The sequence below is a fragment of the Spermophilus citellus genome (genome assembly GCF_964194105.1).
Source record: "Spermophilus citellus genome assembly, chromosome: 2".
NCBI classification, from domain to species: Eukaryota; Metazoa; Chordata; class Mammalia; order Rodentia; family Sciuridae; genus Spermophilus; species Spermophilus citellus.
The window spans coordinates 129640486-129657316 of record NC_138183.1 but is presented as its reverse complement, the minus strand read 5'-3'; the positions used below and the strand labels follow the sequence as shown (position 1 = coordinate 129657316).

The following is a 16831-nucleotide window of genomic DNA, read 5'->3' as shown; positions in this document are numbered from 1 at the left end:
GCAGTGCATGACTAAATGTACATTTATACTTATATTTATGTCTGTATCATATATTCTTGCCACAGATCCCTGCAATGGCTCCCAGGGTTGGAGGGCAAAGAGTATGATTCAAGATTTTGAGCAAAGAAATTGAGACAAAGAAAGTTAGGATTATTTTTCTATGGACCACAGAACAAGTTTGTTGGACATTGAGCTAGAATGTAGATCTCACCCTGGGTCAAATCAGGAATAACTTATGATTCCAGTGCATACGGAGAAGGTATACTGATCTTAAATCAGAAGTAAGCCTCCTTTTTCTGTCTGTCAGACATGAAAAGTTTTCAGACGTAGGCTGAGGTGTCCTAGAAAACATCTTTCTGTTTCTAGTACAGCATGCAAGAACAAATGAGAATATGTTTAAAAATAAAGAAGGAAACAGTGCAGAAAATCAGCAAAAAGCTGTTCTCCCCCAAGAGCTGAAGGCAGGAGAATATGCTTTCCCAAGTGTCCTGGCCCATGATTCACTCTTGTGGCATTGTGCCTGCCCCACCCAACAGCAGCGGCTGGGGCAGTCCACAACAACACTCCTATCAGAACTCTGTCTGGATTTCAGGAGCTAGAGTTTCCAGGAGCACACGGAGTTAACAGTGTATCTCATCATCTCTGGGCATCTCCCATCAGGTTTTCAGTACAAGACCTGTACCTACAGCTAGAGCAAAATCCTGCTTGGAATTCTGCAAAGAAGCTCCAAGCATTTCCCTCTGTGTTTCATTTATCTTTCTAACTGCCATGTGAGGGAGCAGGTGGCTCTGTGCAGAATGGCCGATGGATGTCTGAGATAAATAGCCCTTTGAATGACTCTCCAATAGGGTATTTTTTGAGGTTACCTTGAAATTGCTGCAATCACCCAAAGGAAGAGGTCTGTCAGGGTCATCTGACCTCCCAGGGTGTGTGAAATTGCCTTGGTTGGTCAATAAGTTGGCTCAGTGGCTTATAGAACATACATACACAAGGTTTTTCAGGGCACAGTTCTGTCCAGCCAGACCCCTGGAATAGCCTCAAAAGTGGTGGAGTTCCCACACGGGACTGCCCCCAAACCATCCCAAGATGGGGCTGGTTGGGATTTCAAAGAAATAAGCACTGATCAGGGTGATCAGTCCAATGCATCTCTTAGGGGAATTTATAGAGGAATGAATAGCAAGAAAAGGAATATTCTATCTAAGGATGTCCTCAGCACAGGTCAGGGTGCGAAATCTAATGGGCTTTTAAGGAATTTGGCTCAAGGCTAAGGGTAGTTTCTGCATGTTTAGCAATATGTTAGAATTCTTGGTGTTTCAAGCAACAACCTTAACAGTTCATCAAGAGTGCCTGGGAATGTTCAAGGCTTGGGTTTAGCCTGCAAGAGAAAAAAAAAAAATATGACTTGTCAGATCACAGAGGGGTCAAGGCACACTGTAGTTCTCAATCAGGACAAAGAAAGAAATTAGGGGGAACTGGCAAGTCCTACTCCTGGGAAGGAGTATACCTATGAAACCCAGGAAAACTTGGTTACAATGATGAAGAAGTGTTAAATTATAGTACGGCCTACGGTGACTTTCCAAGGATCAGTGCTTGTAGAACTTTCTGGAGGGAGAGTTCATCAGTTGAGGTCTAAGCCATAGAACACTGAGGGCTGTGGTTAAGTCCTTGGGCTAGAGCCAGATAAACCTAGATCCAAAACCTGACTTGGCCACATGCTACTCAAGCTTCATTTTCTTCTTCTAAAAACTGAACAGATAATAACTATTTATCTAATAGCTTTATGGTAGGATTACATGAGCTAACGGATATAAATTTCTTAGGGCAATGCCTGGCTCATGATGCTCAGAAATTTAAGCTCTTCTTATTAATTGCAGAGATATTCACAGTCTTGCCTAATTTCATCAGAGTCTTAAAGCATTTTAAATGGGTTTGAGCAGAATATCAGAAAAATAGTCAGTTGTATATTGCAGGTGTCTGATGTCTCTTTGAAGTACGGCACATCCTCCAACAAACAGTCCTTTTGAAGACCTTGGCGTGTGAATATTCTGTCTCAACTTTGTAGGGAATAAATGGATCACATTTTTAAAGAGTGTATCTCCACAGCAATTTTTAAAAATTTGTTCTTTTTAGATATCTCCACAGCAATTCATCATTTTAGTAAGTGCTCAGACAGTCACAGACTCCATAGTGGGAGGAGTGACCACTTGGCAAACAGACACACACTGCCTTTTCCTCTCTGTCTGTGGCTAAAATCTCCTAGATGAAAGGAAGGGAGACAATGAGGTCTAAAGGAAAGAACACAGACTTTGGGCTAGGTAAATAGCATACCAAATATTGGCTTTACCACTTTCTTATTTGGTGACTTGAGTGTCACCCACCCTTAATGGGACTTTGCATTCTTATTTTTCTTATTTAGTCATCAATTTTATTCACTACCTTCCTTTGTGTAGATGGTACATACCAGGCTATTCTCTAGGTGCTTGCAAAATGTAAGGGAACAAAGTGAACTCAAAATTATGCCCCTTTGGAGCTTTCATGCTAATGGAGGGAGAGAGGCTCTTAGAAATCAACATGATGACAAGGTTGGGGCATGGAGTTCAGCAGTAGAGCACTTGTGTAGCATGTGTGAGACCCTGGATTCAATCCCCAGGAAAGAAAGAAAGAGAGAGAGAGAGAGAGAGAGAGAGAGAGAGAGAAAGAAAGAAAGGGAAAGAAGGAAGGAAGGAAGGAAGGAAGGAAGGGAGGGAGGGAAGGAAGGAAGAGAGAGGGAGAAATCACTGTGATATATAAGCACACAGTATATAATGTGCATTACAACCTCTAACTCCAGCAAGTTCTTGTGGTAATGAGTGACAATCCATATATCTTGAAAGGAATATAGGAGGCATTTAAATATATTGTTGCAATCATTGTTTGTAAAATTGCTCCCAGATTTACTTAAATCCTTTAAATACTTTGCTTACAGTGGACACTAGGCACTGTTTGTTTATTCATTCCACAAACTCTTGAGCATCTAGTGTATGCTAGAATCTGTAATAAGCCCCAGAGAGGCAAAGGAATCCTATAAGAATAAGTGGTCCCTGCCCTTGAGAATTTTACAGTTTCAGCTACTGTTCCTTAGGGAGAGGCCCAGAGAGCCCCCAGGTGAGAGTCCCTCCAGTCTTGTGTCTGGGAATCAGCGTAGTCCACTTCACTTATGATGTCTTTGTTAACTCCACATAACCCAGTTATGGCTGGTGACTCTAGGAATGCTATGAACCAGGACATGGAGATTGGAGTCACCCCCTGGGACCCCAAGAAGATTCCCAAACAGGCCCGTGATTATATCCCCATTGCCACAGACCGCACCCGTCTGCTGGCAGAAGGCAAGAAGCCCCGGCAGCGCTATATGGAGAAGAGCGGCAAGTGCAATGTGCACCACGGCAACGTCCAGGAAACCTACCGGTACCTGAGCGACCTCTTTACCACCCTGGTGGACCTCAAATGGCGCTTCAATCTGCTCGTCTTCACCATGGTCTACACCATCACATGGCTGTTCTTTGGTTTCATCTGGTGGCTCATTGCTTATATCCGGGGTGATCTGGACCATGTAGGTGACCAGGAGTGGATCCCTTGTGTTGAAAACCTCAGCGGTTTTGTGTCTGCTTTCCTGTTCTCCATTGAGACTGAAACGACCATCGGGTACGGCTTCCGAGTCATCACCGAGAAGTGTCCAGAGGGGATCATACTCCTCCTGGTGCAGGCCATCCTGGGCTCCATCGTCAATGCCTTCATGGTGGGCTGCATGTTTGTCAAGATCAGCCAGCCAAAGAAGAGAGCCGAGACCCTCATGTTTTCCAACAACGCAGTCATCTCCATGAGGGATGAGAAGCTGTGCCTCATGTTCCGAGTGGGGGACCTCCGCAACTCCCACATTGTCGAGGCCTCCATCCGCGCCAAGCTCATCAAGTCCCGCCAGACCAAAGAGGGGGAGTTCATCCCCCTGAACCAGACTGACATCAACGTGGGCTTCGACACTGGCGATGACCGTCTCTTCCTGGTGTCTCCACTCATCATCTCACATGAGATCAATGAGAAGAGCCCTTTCTGGGAGATGTCTCGGGCTCAGCTGGATCAGGAAGAGTTTGAAGTCGTGGTCATTCTAGAAGGGATGGTGGAAGCAACAGGTAAGACATTTCTTCCTCCTTGGCCACATAATCCTCTTACCTCCCCTGGAGCTTAGACCACTGTGACTCCAGAAGATGAAAGTGTGTATGTGAGAATCCTGAGCTTGCACAATCAGTGTGTCCAGCTCCTAATGACCTGAGGGGCATTGTTACTCAAGATGGAATACTAACAATAGCTGGTGTTGATCAATCCCTCCCAACTTCCAGGCACAATTCTAGACTCTGAACAAATATTATATTATTCGGTGCCCTCCCATACTCCTGTTAGGTAGTTTTCATTAAGGTACAGGTATAGAAACAGAGGCACAGACACAGCAAGCACTACCAAATCATAGAGCCAGGACACACCTCAAGCCAGAGAACCCCAGAACTGGCAGTTGTTTCCAACAAGCAAAAGTGATATTGACACCAAGGCAAGCTGGGTTTTCTAGAGTGCCTTTTCATGCCTTACCATGGGTACATACTGTTGTAAGGGCAAATGAGGCAAGGCATCGAAATTAGCAGGAAACAGTTTTATTTGGCTGCAGCCAGGTTCAGAGGGCACAGCTTTTGCTGTAATCAATCAATCCCTGAATCCTGAGTTCAGGTAGTTTCAGAATTTTATACCCAGCATGCAAGGGGAGGGGCTCAGAAGTTCACAGTCTGAAGAAGTTCACATAAAAACAGCTTTTTCTTTCACTGTTTTGGGCAAGTTAACCCTTCAAGGACAACACCTGAGAAGAGGAGAGCTTCTTTTCCCCCTTTTTTTCCCTCCCCCTGCCAATTGTTACCATGGAACCCAGTTGGTAACTTATCTAAAAAATATAGACATCTCTATGAAGCCCAGATCAAGGCCAGAGGCCTTGTTTGCACATTTCTACAAACTACTATACTGGATATGTTTGTGAAAAACTAGTAAGGGGGTGTCCAGCACCTGGAGTATTGGTATCTTTTCAGCCAGTGGCCAAGTAAAACAGGGCGACACGAAAATAGGAAGTTTATCTACATTGAACTCTTTTGCAGAGACTCTTTTGCTGACAGTCCTAAAATCAGCCATGGGAAAGATTTCTGGAGAAGCCCAGTTAAGATTTTTCTGTGGAGAAAGGGGGTGTCACTTCAATACTGTGAGTCACATCACCAGGAGAGGATAGTATGCAGCATCTCCTAAGCTGAAGCAGATTTACTTTTCTTTAGAGATACTTATGCCCCAGACCTGGGGGAGCCCCTCTCTGAATCAGTGCCTCTCAGCTTTCCTCCAGGAGGTTGGTTCTGTGGACCCCAAAGCATGCAGGGCTCCTTCCATGCAGAACATAGCACATCTATGCTGAGGCATCAACATTCACATAGGTCCAAGAAGATGCCCTCTATGGCCAGCGTGGCATCCCCTGCTTGGCTACCAACTCTCAGAGCTGACAGCGGAGAGCCTCCATATTCCTTAGCCATGCAGCTATGGTAGGTCTCTTAGAGGTGGCTCCAGAGAGCCCAGTGTCTAAGGGAGCCTGAGCTCTGGCTAAGAACCACAGACCCCAGTCCTCCCCACACTAGGGAACAGAATTCCCAGGGAGGGGAGCCCCCAGAAAAATCCTGCACCTTGCTTCTTATTTCCATTTCTTCCTTTTTTTTTCCACCAACCAGACTGAGCAGCAGCCCAGACCCTAATGATGACATAGAAAACTCTTTCATGATCAAAATGATCACATGGGATTTTTCCCCCACCCCAATTCTTATAAACAATAGTGTAGGGCTAGCTTCCACCCCATTTTACAGATGTGGTTGCTTAAGCTTAAAAGGATCATGCAGACAATAAATGTTCCTGCTTAGGCATTTCACTTATAAATCTAGAGCTTTTTCTATCACACCACACTGGTCTCCTAAAATGTTCAGGGCCTGTCACAAGGGAAGCTGAATGCTGGGTGGGGGACTCAAACAGGGCCTCCCTAAGCCTTCCATTTCCAGGCAGGAGGGTGCTAACAGGCCCTAGGTACTGGTGCCAAAGGGGGCTTCTTGGCTATCTGCTGGGGGGTCAGAACCTGGCCAGGCAGCATATGGTGACAGCCACAGAAGCCCCTGGAGCAGCGATGCAGAGAGCCTTTGGTGATAGGGTCAGGATCAGAACACAGGCTTGGTTTCTGGGGCAAGAGCTCCTCTCCAAAGTCACAAAAGAGGGATCAGGTGAGAGGCCTTGGGGAAGACAAGAAAACCATGCTTTACCAGTATCTGCCGCTGCCTTCACCACTGTATCAGGGAGGGCACAAGGACCACTGTCAGCAGAGCGGGTACAGGCCCTGCCCAGCTGCCTCCTCCCCTCACTTTGCCCTCAAAACCAGTGGCCCACATTGACTTGCCCTAACTCTTTGACCTTCTCCCATAATGTGGGCTACGCTTGCTCTATTGGGGCTGTAGGGGAGACCCAGGGAGCTCAGAGAAGGGGACCCCACACTCGTTTCTGTTCTGATCTGAAGACAACTCAGATGGTTTGCCACACTCATGGAGCATGGATTCAGCTCTGCCATAGCCCTTTTGTGAGAGTTTGGGAAAGTTGTTTGACTTGTCAACAAAATGAGGACAATTAATCTCACTGAATCCTTGGGAGGATTAAATGACTACATGGAGCACCACAGGTAAAGCACAGTGCCAGACACTGAGGGTCCTTTTAAATACATTGAAAGGTGACAGAACCACATAATCTAGGGGACACAGGCAGCATCTCTAACTTCAGGGCAGCCAATGCCACATCCCTAGAGGAGAGACAGTAGGAGGGCAGGAAAAGCCCAAGGGGCCTGTCCCATGAGCTACTGTGGAGGTCTTGTCACACTGTCATTCCCAAGGCCCTAGGAGCCTGCAATATCTAGCCTGGGACTAGGCTAGTCAGTGCCCAGTTGGGTATCTACACCTCTGCTGAAACCAAGTTGTGGGCAACAAGAGATGTGGACTGAATGGAGAGACCCGGCCCAGGCTGCCCCCACTGAGGGCAGAGAGTAGGCTAAAACCTAGCCATATATGGGGGCTCCCCAGGGGATCCAGGCAGAGTACATTTGGGTGGGATGAAGCCTTTGGCCCTGGGTCTGGTTTGCATGACACCCTCACAGTGAAGGCCCAAAGTGGGGAACTGGAGAAGGCTTCTCCTTCAGTGCCCAAAGAGCACAAGCTAGTGCCTTCCTGGGCCAGAAGATAGAAACGAAAGCTGCTTTCCTATGCCCCTAAGCACAGAGGCTTGTCATCCACAAACAAAGCTGCCCTCCTCCTCTGGAGAGAAAGCAACACCTAAAAGTAACAGAGGCTTGGCAAGGGCTGCATAGAAGGTGCAAAGAAGGGGCATTGGAGCATCCTCAGATCAAGAAGCCAAGCCCTGAGTGCATGTGTGTCTCTGCCCTTCCTGTATGTGTATGTGTGCTCATGCGTGTCTGTGTGTAGTGTGCTCGTGTGTGTGTGTGTGTGTGTGTGTGTATGTGTGTGTGTGCACATGCGGTTGTGCCTGTGTGCATGAGTGTGTAGGCTTCTATTCATATGTGTCTATGTGAAGTAATCTCCATATGTTCTAAATGTCTGTCACTTTCTCTGTGTTCCCTCATTCTGGATTCATCTTTTTTTTTAATTTAATTTTTTTTATTGGTTGTTCACAACATTACAAAGCTCTTGACATATCATATTTCATACATTAGATTCAAGTGGGTTATGAACTCCCAATTTTTACCCCAAATGCAGATTGCAGAATCACATCAATTACACATCCACAATTTTACATAATGCCCTATTAGTGACTGTTGTATTCTGCTACCTTTCCTATCCCCTACTATCCCCCCTCCCCTCCTCTCCCTTCCCCTCCCATCTTCTCTCTCTACCCCATCTACTGTAATTCATTTCTCTCCTTGTTTATTTTCCCATTCCCCTCACAACCTCTTATATGTAATTTTGTATAGCAATGAGGGTCTCCCTTCATTTCCATGCAATTTCCCTTTTCTCTCCCTTTCCCTCCCATCTCATGTCTCTGTTTAATGTTAATCTTTTCTTCCTGCTCTTCCTCCCTGCTCTGTTCTTAGTTGCTCTCATTATATCAAAGAAGACATTTGGTATTTGTTTTTTAGGGATTGGCTAGCTTCACTAAGCATAATCTGCTCTAGTGCCATCCATTTCCCTGCAAATTCCATGATTTTGTCATTTTTTAGTGCTGCGTAATACTCCATGGTGTATAAATGCCACATTTTTTTATCCATTCATCTATTGAAGGGCATCTGGGTTGGTTCCACAGTCTAGCTATTGTGAATTGTGCTGCTATGAACATCGATGTGGCAGTATCCCTGTAGCATGCTCTTTTAAGGTCTTCAGGGAATAGTCCGAGAAGGGCAATAGCAGGGTCAAATGGTGGTTCCATTCCCAGCTTTCCCAGGAATCTCCATACTGCTTTCCAAATTGGCCGCACCAGTTTGCAGTCCCACCAGCAGTGTACAAGAGTACCCTTTTCCCCACATCCTTGCCAGCACTTGTTGTTGTTTGACTTCATAATGGCTGCCAATCTTACTGGAGTGAGATGGTATCTTAGGGTGGTTTTGATTTGCATTTCTCTGACTGCTAGAGATGGTGAGCATTTTTTCATGTACTTGTTGATTGATTGTATGTCCTCCTCTGAGAAGTGTCTGTTCAGGTCCTTGGCCCATTTGTTTATTGGGTTATTTGTTATCTTATTGTCTAATTTTTTGAGTTCTTTGTATACTCTGGATATTAGGGCACTATCTGAAGTGTGAGGAGTAAAGATTTGTTCCCAGGATGTAGGCTCCCTATCTACCTCTCATTGTTTCTCTTGCTGAGAAAAAAACTTTTTAGTTTAAGTAAGTCCCATTTGTTGATTCTTGTTATTAACTCTTGAGCTATGGGTGTCCTATTAAGGAATTTGGAGCCCGACCCCACAATATGTAGATCAGAGCCAACTTTTTCTTCTATCAGACGCAGAGTCTCTGATTTGATATCAAGCTCCTTGATCCATTTTGAGTTAACTTTTGTGCATGGCGAGAGAAAGGGATTCAGTTTCATTTTGTTGCATATGGATTTCCAGTTTTCCCAACACCATTTGTTGATGATGCTATCCTTCCTCCATTGCATGCTTTTAGCCCCTTTATCAAATATAAGATAGTTGTAACTTTGTGGATTAGTCTCTGTGTCCTCTATTCTATACCATTGGTCCACCCGCCTGTTTTGGTACCAGTACCATGCTGTTTTTGTCACTATTGCTCTGTAATATAGTTTGAAATCTGGTATCGCTATACTGCCTGATTCACACTTCCTGCTTAGAATTGCTTTTGCTATTCTGGGTCTTTTATTTTTCCATATGAATTTCATGATTGCTTTATCTATTTCTACAAGAAATGCTGTTGGGATTTTGATTGGCATTGCATTAAACCTATAGAGAACTTTTGGTAATATCGCCATTTTGATGATGTTAGTTCTGCCTATCCATGAACAGGGTATATTTTTCCATCTTCTAAGATCTTCTTCTACTTCTCTCTTTAGGGTTCTGTAGTTTTCATTGTATAAATCTTTCACGTCTTTTGTTAGGTTGATTCCCAAATATTTTTTTTTTGAGGATATTGTGAATGGAGTGTTTTTCCTCATTTCCATTTCAGAAGTTTTGTCGCTGATATACAGAAATGCCTTTGATTTATGCATGTTGATTTTATATCCTGCCACTTTGCTGAATTCATTTATTAGTTCTAGTAGTTTTTTTGTAGACCCTTTTGGGTCTTCTAGGTATAGAATCATGTCTTCCGCAAATAGTGATAATTTAAGTTCTTCTTTTCCTATTTTTATGCCTTTAATTTCTTTCGTCTGTCTAATTGCTCTGGCCAGTGTTTCGAGAACTATATTGAATAGAAGTGGTGATAGAGGGCATCCCTGTCTTGTTCCAGATTTTAGAGGGAATGCCTTCAATTTTTCTCCATTCAGAATGATGCTAGCCTGAGGCTTAGCATAGATAGCTTTTACAATGTCGAGGTAAGTTCCTGTTATCCCTAGTTTTTCTAATGTCTTGAACATAAAGGGATGCTGTACTTTGTCGAATGCTTTTTTCTGCGTCTATCGAGATGATCATATGGTTCTTATCTTTGAGTCTATTGATGTGGTGAATAACATTTATTGATTTCCGTATATTGAACCATCCTTGCATCCCAGGGATGAATCCCACTTGATCATGGTGCACAATGTTTTTGATGTGCCTTTGTATCCGATTCGCCAGAATTTTATTGAGGATTTTTGCATCTAGGTTCATCAGAGATATTGGTCTGTAGTTTTCTTTCTTTGAGGTGTCTTTGTCTGGTTTCAGAATCAGGGTGATGTCGGCCTCATAGAATGAATTTGGAAGTTCTCCCTCTTTTTCTATTTCCTGAAATAACTTGAAAAGTATTGGTATTAATTCTTCTTTAAAGGTTTTGTAAAACTCCGCTGTATCCAGTCCTGGGCTTTTCTTGGTTGGTAGTCTTTTGATTGCTTCTTCTATTTCATCCATTGATATTGGTCTGTTCAAATTGTGTGTATCCTCCTGACTCAGTCTGGGCAAATCATATGACTTAAGAAATTTATTGATGTCTTCACTATCTTCTATTTTATTGGAATATAGGTTTTCAAAATAATTTCTAATTGTCTTCTGTATTTCTGTAGCATCTGTTGTGATATTGCCTTTTTCATCCCGTATGTTAGTAATTTGAGTTCTCTCTCTTCTTCTCTTCATTAGCGTGGCTAAGGGTCTGTCAATCTTATTTATTTTTTCGAAGAACCAACTTTTAGTTTTGTTAATTTTTTCAATAGTTTCTTTTGTTTCAATTTTGTTGATTTCCGCTCTGATTTTAATTATTTCTTGCCTTCTGCTACATTTGCTGTTGTTTTGCTCTTCCTTTTCTAGGGCTTTGAGATGAAGTGTGAGCTCATTTATTTGTTGGTTTTTCCTTTTATTGAGGAATGACCTCCAGGCGATGAATTTCCCTCTTAAAACTGCTTTCATTGTGTCCCATAGATTCTGATATGTTGTGTCTGTATTTTCATTTATCTCTAAGAATTTTTTGATTTCCTCCTTTATGTCTTCTGTAACCCATTGATCATTCAGTAACATATTGTTCATTTTCCATGTGATGTAGGATTTTTCCTTCCTTCTTTTATCATTAATTTCCAGTCTCATTCCATTATGATCAGATAAAATGCATGGTATTATCTCCACCCCTTTATATTTACTGAGGGTTGCCCTATGGCATAATATATGGTCTATTTTTGAGAAGGATCCATGTGCTGCTGAGAAAAAAGTATATCCACTTGATGATGGTTGATATATTCTATATATGTCAGTTAAGTCTAGGTTATTGATTGTGATATTGAGTTCTATAGTTTCTTTATTCAACTTTTGTTTGGAGGATCTGTCCAAGGGTGAGAGAGGTGTGCTGAAGTCACCCATAATTATTGTGTTGTGGTCTATTTGATTCTTGAACTTGAGGAGAATTTGTTTTATGAACGTCGCAGCACCATTATTTGGTGCATAAATATTGATAATTGTTATGTCTTGTTGGTGAATGGTTCCTTTTAACAGTATATAATGTCCTTCCTTATCCCTTTTGATTAACTTAGTCTTGAAGTCGATTTTATTCGATATGAGGATGGCCACCCCTGCTTGCTTACGAGGACCATGTGCGTGGTATATTTTTTCCCAACCTTTCACCTTCAGCCTGTGTATGTCTTTTCCAATCAGATGTGTCTCCTGGAGGCAGCATATTGTTGGATTTGTTTTTTTAATCCATGTTACCAGCCTATGTCGTTTTATTGGAGAGTTTAAGCCATTAACGTTTAGAGTTACTATTGATATATGGTTTGTACTTCCTGCCATGTTTGATTATTTATCTTTTTTTTTTCTAATTTAGTTTGTTTCTCCATGATTAGCTTTCCCCCCATCCTCTGTCTTTACCGAGGCACTTCCCACTGATGGTTTTGGTTATTGTTTTTCATTTCTTCCTAGTGTAGTGTTTTGCTCAAGACGCTTTGCAATGCTGGTTTTCTGGCTGCAAATTCTTTTAGTTTTTGTTTATCATGAAAGATTTTTATTTTGTTGTCGTACCTGAAGCTTAATTTTGCTGGATACAGAATTCTTGGTTGGCATCCATTGTCTTTCAGTGTTTGAAATACGTTGTTCCAGGATCTTCTTGCTTTCAGCGTCTTTGATAAAAAATCCGTTGTTAACCTTATTGGTTTACCCCTGAATGTAATCTGCCTCCTTTCTCTTGTAGCTTTTAATATTTTCTCTTTGTTTTGTATATTGGATATCTTCATAACAGTGTGTCTTGGCGTTGGTCTACTGTGATTTTGTGTGCTCGGTGTCCTGTATGCATCTACAATATGTATATTCATTTCCTTTTTTATTTCTGGAAAGATTTCTGTAATTATTTCATTCAGCAGGTTACTCATTCCCTTGGTTTGAATCTCTGTGCCTTCCTCTATCCCAATGACTCTTAAATTTGTTTTTTTTATGTTATCCCATATTTCTTGGATGTTTTTCTCGTGATTTTTTTAACCAGCCTTTCTGAGTTGGCTAGACTCTTTTCAAGATGATATATTTTGTCTTCATTATTTGACATTCTGGCTTCTACTTGCTCCACTCTGTTAGTGATATTCTCATTTGAGTTTTTAATTTGGTTTATAGTTTCTTTCATTTCTAGAATTATTGTTTGATTTTTTTAATAATCTCTATCTCCTGATAAAGATGCTTAACTTCTTCTTTTATCTGTTTATGTAATTCATTTTCAATGTATTCTTTCACTGTTTGAATTTGCTGTCTCGTATCTTCTTTAAGGTTCCATTCCATCTGTCTAAGGTGTTCCTTGAGTTCCTTATATGACCATTTTTCTGATGGCTCTAGGTCCTCCTGAATATTTAGGTTGTCCTGCATTGTTTGTACTCCTTTTCTTCCTTGATTTTTCATGCTACTCATGTTACTTCTTGTTCTGTTTGACTGCTGAGTTACTGTTTACTCCTATAAATTTATTTGATGCTTGGGAGAAAAGGTATTAGAAGGGAAGGGATGAAGTCACTAAAGAGAATGAGAGTAAGCAGATAGAATTCAAGGAAGGGGGAATAAGAGAATTGAAAAGAAATGAAAAGACAAATAATAATTTAAAAAATGAAAATTAAAATTTAAAAAAAATAAAATAATAAAAATATTTTAAAAATTTTAAAAAATTAAAAAAATATTTACAAAACAACAAAAAATGAAAATGAAAAAAAACCCAAATTAAAAAAAAATTAATAAATGGAGTCTTAGAGTTTTATTAACTTCTCTTCCAGTAGTTGGAGCTGTGCCCACTGGGCCAAGCTTCTCCTCTCAATAGGCGGGAACCAATCACTGTGCAGCAGCTCTTCCTCCCAGACTGGGCAGGGGAATCCTGGGTGCCTAGGGCCTTCTCTTATGTCTAGACACTTCCCCTCTTTTCCTCAAGCCAGGCCCCGCTCACTGGTGACGCTCACCACAATATTGGCTGCATGCCAGGTCTGCTGCTCCTGGGAGCTCTGTTTTCATGAACGCTTGGGCACACTCTCCCTGTTTGCCATTCCCTCGGACCCTAAGTTTGTAGAGCTTGGGGCTGAGAACCCCCAGCAAATTTGCTTGCCCTCCGGTAGCCATGCCCCCGGTAGCTGGTGCAAGGGACCTCAGTTGTCAGCACTGGTGGGAGCGGTAGCCAGGAGTTCCGTGCCGCGAGTCCCACACCACTCCTGATTCCCTTGGTCTGGCTATCGCGCTCACGGGAGAGCTGGGAGGGGGGAGGGGCCCTTAAGGTTTCCCCGCTGTGTGGAGAGGAAAGACTAGGGTATTACACACCTGTTGCCGTTTGTTTCAATGAATTTATCTCCTCCGCCGCATTTTGGTGACGTCAGTTCTCTGTCATGGTGGTATCCCATGCAAATGGTGACAGTTCGTTCCCTTTGCTGGGTGACCAATGCAACGGGTGGGTCCTGACTGTCTCTCCCAAGCCCCGTTTCAATCCTGTGGCCACTGCCTATGAAGGCTCGGTTGGCATTTACTTCCGTAGGATCAGAAGGGCCAACCAGTTGTTTTGGCGGGATCGTTAGTGCTGAGTCATAGCTGTTTGGCTGCGAGAAGCAGGCGAACGAGAGCTTGAATGCAGCCGATCCTGGCTCGGTGTGTGTTCTGAGAGGCCCGGACTGTTCGCCCCAGATCCACGTCAGCTCTGCATTGCCTAGTGATCCTGAGCAAACAGCATTTAGACAGTTTACAACTCCCTATGCCCGCGCAGCTGAAGAGGTCAGAGATTTGATCTCTCCGCGCCCGCCGCCATGTTGGATCTCTGGATTTATCTTTATTCAATCCTTTTTTTTTTTCTGCCTCTTTTCTTGTCTCAATCTTCTAGACCTGAATGCTGTTATCAGAAGCCATGTTGTTGCCTCCAATTATACAAAAAAAATTATTCAGTCTTGTGTCTGGGAATGTGCTCCAGAGTTTTGCATGTTTATTTCTAATGTTTTGTCCCCACCATATCTTGATTTCCTCCAGGACAAGGACTATGTCTTATTGAGATTGACACCTTTATATGTTTAGCATAAAGCAGATGTATAAGACATGCTTGATGGATGATTGGATGGACAGAGATGAATGAATTGGATGGATTGATGGATCGATGGCTTAATAAGTCATTGCATCTTAATATGTATGCCTTCTCTTTTCCCAGGCATGACTTGCCAAGCACGAAGCTCTTACATGGATACAGAGGTGCTTTGGGGCCATCGATTCACACCAGTCCTCACTCTGGAAAAGGGCTTCTATGAGGTGGACTACAACACCTTCCATGACACCTATGAGACCAACACACCTAGCTGCTGTGCCAAAGAACTGGCAGAAATGAAACGGGAAGGCCGGCTCCACCAGTACCTCCCTAGCCCTCCCCTAGTGGGGGGCCATGCTGAGACAGGGGAGGATGTGGAGGCTGAGCAGGAAGAAGAGGACAAGCCTGTTGGGCTGAGTGTGTCCCAGGAGACCAGGGGCTCAGTGTGAAGGCTGTACTCTCCCCACAGTCTCCCCTCACCAGCTTCCATGAGCACAGGTGTTTCAGAGCTCTGGAGGGCAGATCGAGAGGACTGGCTGAGTGTGCTGTAGGGAAGCTTAGCTGTCAAGGCTCTGTGGGAGGGAACAGTGTTTCCAGCTCTTACATCTCCCCACTCAAGGCCTCCCTGAGTGAGTGGCCTCCTGCCTAGGCCCCATGAACAGTGATGCTTCTTCTCTCATTGCTTCTGTCAATACCAAGTGCCAAGCCAAAATGGCTTTCCCCACAGTGAAAGTTACAGAATGGCATCTGTCCTCTCTCTACCTGCAGGTCTCAGGGCACTTCCCTCCTTGGATCTCACAGCCCCTTCCAGGGGCTGATATCAAGAGAGGGTTGTCAACCCTGAGGTTTGTTGTAGTTTCAGGAAGGAGAGATTCTGCCTGATGAAAGCTCAGACCTGCAGTCTAGAGATAAGTTCACAGATCTCTGGTGGGCTAAGGCCTACGAGGCCAACAACCATTTATTAAGAGCTACAGAGTTCAAGGCCCTGGTTCATCTCTGTTATTATCTGCCAAGTACATGAGGTTTTCTCCGCTGTGCTCTGCGTGCTCACTGCAGCCTACTGGATAATGAGCTGGTTAGAGTGGCTCTGAGCTGCAGCACCTCTGAGTGCAAGCGCAGTTGGCATCACAACTGCCTGGCCTGTTCCCAGTCACACTGTGCCCTAAACCTTCCACCCAAGGAAGAACCCAGCCTCTGGGGTTTCTATAGGACTATAGGGCCCAAGAATTGCAAAGTGATTCTAACCTTCACTCTAGTTTTCTTTCACCATCTCAGAGCGCCTGAGAGAAAGCTTCAGCGCCCCCACCCAAAGGGATTCAGAGAGGAAAAGAAAAAAGAGAGATAGGAAAACATTGAAAATTTTAAATAAGCATCTGCCCCATTATTGCCCAAACACTGACCTCAGGGTTCAGCACACTTTGGCTATTAAAGTGAATAATGGGTTGTGAAGCCAAAGTGACCATAGAAGCAGCTTTACTGTCAAGTCCAGGCTGAACCAAAGTCTCAAGCTGGTGCTGAAAACCTCACTGCTACAGGCTGGGCTCTCATAGGGTGGTTGGGCGGTTATGATGCCTGGGGAGCTAGGAATGAATGGGCTGCTTCTTCCCACCCTAGGAACCGGAGGTGAGGGAGGAGAGAATTGGGGAAGTGGATGAATGTTAAGAAAAAAGAAGTAGAAAATAACCTTAAAATCAACAAGTTCAGAGACTTTTCTCTTCCAGTCTGGAGAACAGAGAGTACAAATTGTCAGGCCAGCCAAACAAAGGTTAAGAAAAACAGAATTATGATTAATTGGAAAGGGAGTTCACAGGTTCCCAGACAGAATTCTGCAGGATTCTCCCATGACCTTCATAGCTCTCACTGTTCTCTGAGAGTGGAAGCCTTTTCCTGTTCCAGAACTGAAGCACCTTCCCTGGGAACCACAGTGAGGCAGAAATAAGATAGAACAAGGGGACATCTTGCAGATCTCAGGCCCACGTTCCCCCACACTGGTGTCCTACGTCTGAGGCTGGTGAGAAGAGGAAAAAGGTGGACTGGGACAGGAACCACATCTTGTGGGCTACCCAACTCAGCTCAGCACTGGGGCTGGATCTGGAGCAGTGG

General features: G+C 43.6%; 1 protein-coding gene across 1 annotated transcript; it reads left to right on the top strand.

Moving 5' to 3' along the window:
• Window positions 1–3229: 3229 nt before the first annotated feature.
• KCNJ5 (potassium inwardly rectifying channel subfamily J member 5) lies at window positions 3230–15177 on the top strand (the record flags this gene model as incomplete). Its single annotated transcript, XM_081279709.1, has 2 exons — window positions 3230–4166; window positions 14855–15177. The coding sequence occupies 2 exons, from the start codon at window positions 3230–3232 to the stop codon at window positions 15175–15177; spliced, it is 1260 nt and encodes a 419-aa protein (XP_081135835.1).
• Window positions 15178–16831: the final 1654 nt, after the last annotated feature.